This window comes from Gallus gallus, assembly GCF_016699485.2.
Source record: "Gallus gallus isolate bGalGal1 chromosome 31 unlocalized genomic scaffold, bGalGal1.mat.broiler.GRCg7b 31_unloc2, whole genome shotgun sequence".
Lineage (NCBI taxonomy): Eukaryota > Metazoa > Chordata > Aves > Galliformes > Phasianidae > Gallus > Gallus gallus.
Window position 1 is genome coordinate 50001 of NW_024095946.1, and position 2746 is coordinate 52746.

Below are 2746 nucleotides of genomic sequence, written 5' to 3' on the forward strand. Positions count from 1 at the left end.
CTGCTGCTGCCAAGGGAGGATGAGAAGGAGAGGAAAGATGAAGAAAGAATGAGACTCAGAGAGGTAGAGAGGAAACAGACAGATCACCTCTCTGTTTTGAAGGTCTGCTTCGAGGAGTTCCAGGGTCAGCCCACAGCACTGGAGAAGGGATGGGGGAGGGATGAGCACTCATCTGGAAGTCTCAGTCATCAACAAAGAAGATGAAGAAGACAACCTCGGAGGTGCTCCTCAGACCTCCCTTTGTGCACACTGGGTTTGCAGCTGCACTCCATCCCGTCACAGCCCTCTGGCTGTGACCTTCCAAGCAATTCCTTCTCTCCAGAACAGCCCTATGCTCGTATCCATATCTCTCCAATTGAGGGATGAGGGAGTTGTGTGAGACCTTGTCAAAGACATCATGGAAGTCCACGTAGATGACATCAGTTCCCCTTGGATAACATCAGTTACCCTCAAATGCTCCTTTCTCACCCTGAAGTTCTTCCTTACGCACCATGAATTCCGTACCACCAGCTGAGAACATCCAATTATTCCCAATTGATTCCAAACTTCCATCACCATTCTTCCAGGACAACCCAAATTGCCCCAATCCAACCCAAAGATCTACAAAACCAGAGCAGTGCATGGCCATGCTTACACACAACACATGTGCAAGGTACTTTAGTACACAAAAACGTGTATGCTGGGTGCACAATGAACATCACCATTGCCAAGTGCAAGGGTGTTGTGTGTGCTCACCGTCACATGTGCACTGCACGCACGTGATACATACACATTACACGTGTGTCTGCTGTCACATGGGCAAAAGAGATGTACGTACACGTGTATCACAAACCTACTAGCGTGCCTCCATGTTTGTATGCACGATGTCATGTATACACAAGATATGGGTATACTATAATGCACACCCTGTTTTTAGCATCTATCCAAACACTGACACTACAAGTGCATACTCGTTGTATGTGTGTCCTCAGAGGGTGCCCCATGTCTATGTGGGTGTCACTGTGCCCCCAAAGGTCTGTGCTGCTGTCCCCAGTGGGGATGGCAGAGGAAAGTGCAGTGGGGAAAGAGTGTGGTACCCAAAGTGTGTGGTAAGGCAGGCTGGATGTGCTGGGGATGGCACGTGGCATGCCACGTGGGACAGCCCATTGGAGCCATGTATGCTGTGCCTGGCATCCCATGGGGGACAGAGTGCAAGGCCACATGATGGGGGCTCCTTGGGGACTTGAGAGGTGACAGCCTGCGTGGGGCACAGCAATGGGGGCTCTGTGCAGTGCTCTCTGTTTGTCACTGGGAAACCAAAAGTGCCACCACACATGACAGCTATTTATCACATGAGGTGGAGACTTCATGTCTCCATCCCGTCCCCAAAGAGGAAATGAGATTGCCTCTCTGGTCACTCCTTGTCCCCACTGCAGACTCGCTGTCCCCAAGCTGCTCCTGCCTCATGGCACCAATGGTGGTGGCCCTCATCCTGGGTGAGTGACAATGGGGACGTGGTGCCACGGGGGTTGGTGGCCCTGTGTGGGACCAGGACCGTGTCCCTTGCAGGTTGGCATCTGGTGGCAGCGAGCAGGGCACAGCAATGTGAGTATGGGGACAGGGGGAGAAAGGGGACAGAGGGAGGGGAGCGTGGGCAGGGGGCCAGCAGAGGGGCCCAGGAGGGTGTGCAGGGACAAGGCTGACTGCTGTCCCCTGTCCTAGTGCCCCGACCCTCCCTGTCACTGCACCCCAGCCAGGGGGTGTCCCTGGGGGACAATGTCACCCTGCGCTGCCACCTGCCCCGGCTGGCTGCCTGGGTCTGGCTGTACCAGGAAAGAGGTTGGTCATACAACAAGGGGAAGGAGAAGGAAGCAGAACGCGGCCGAGTTCTTCTTTGTTAGCACACTGTGGGAACACGCAGGTAGATATCGGTGTCAGTACCGGGAGTCTTGGTCAGTAGGGGCATCAGAGAAGAGTGACCCCTTGGAGCTGGTGCTGACAGGTGAGGACACTGGGGACAGCAAATGGCTCTGGCTGCTCCCCACAGGACCTTAACCCACTGCTGTCCCCTCCCTCATGCAGATCACAGTTATTCCCCACCCAGCATTTCCATTCACCCCGAGCAATGCCTGGAGATGGGGACCAACATCACCATCCGCTGCTGGAACAAGGACTACGGGGCCGCCTTCCTCCTGCACAAGGATGGGAGCTCAGCCCCTATCAAGCACCAGGACCCCAGTGGTGGAGGTTCTGCAAACTTTACCTTCCTGGCGGTGACCCCAGCTGACAGTGGAACCTACAGGTGCTCCTATCGCCCCAGGGGTTACCCCTTTGTGTCCTCACCCCTTGGGGACAGCGTGATGCTGGAGGTGACACCCACAGCTGCACCCTCAGGTGGGTCTGAACCCCCCATTTGTATGCCCCCCGTCATGGATGGGTGGCTGTGTCTCTGCATCCAGTCTGCATGGGGGTTGTGGCTGGCAATAGGGACACCCAAAATCCAGGACCCCACAGGTGCTGAGGAGCAGTCCTGTGCCAATCTGGTGATGGCACTGGTGAGGGGCTTTGTGGCTGCACTCGTCTTTGGCCTCGGAGTCTTCTTTGTCATCGATGCTCGCAGCCTCTGAATACGGAGAGATGACAACTGTGGTGAGCAAGTTTAAATGTCTACCATCCTCTACTGATTCCTGCAGTGTCCCCCGCCTGCCCTTCTATCCCATATAGACCCTCCCAGGTGTCCCTTGCCTTCCCTTTCATCCCCTGTCAA

General features: G+C 55.2%; 1 protein-coding gene across 2 annotated transcripts; it reads left to right on the top strand.

Annotated features, from left to right (window-relative positions):
* Positions 1-1430: 1430 nt before the first annotated feature.
* Positions 1431-2728, top strand: LOC121108673 (osteoclast-associated immunoglobulin-like receptor). 2 transcript variants are annotated; one of them, XM_046905999.1, is made up of 3 exons: positions 1431-1475; positions 2062-2373; positions 2494-2728. In XM_046905999.1, the coding sequence occupies exons 1-3, from the start codon at positions 1445-1447 to the stop codon at positions 2604-2606; spliced, it is 456 nt and encodes a 151-aa protein (XP_046761955.1). In that variant the 5' UTR covers positions 1431-1444; the 3' UTR covers positions 2607-2728. The 2 variants fall into 2 exon arrangements, with proteins under 2 accessions (XP_046761955.1, XP_040512623.2); XM_040656689.2 differs by lacking the exon at positions 1431-1475 and having other exon boundaries at positions 1549-2373; positions 2494-2725.
* The last annotated feature ends 18 nt before the right edge of the window (positions 2729-2746 follow it).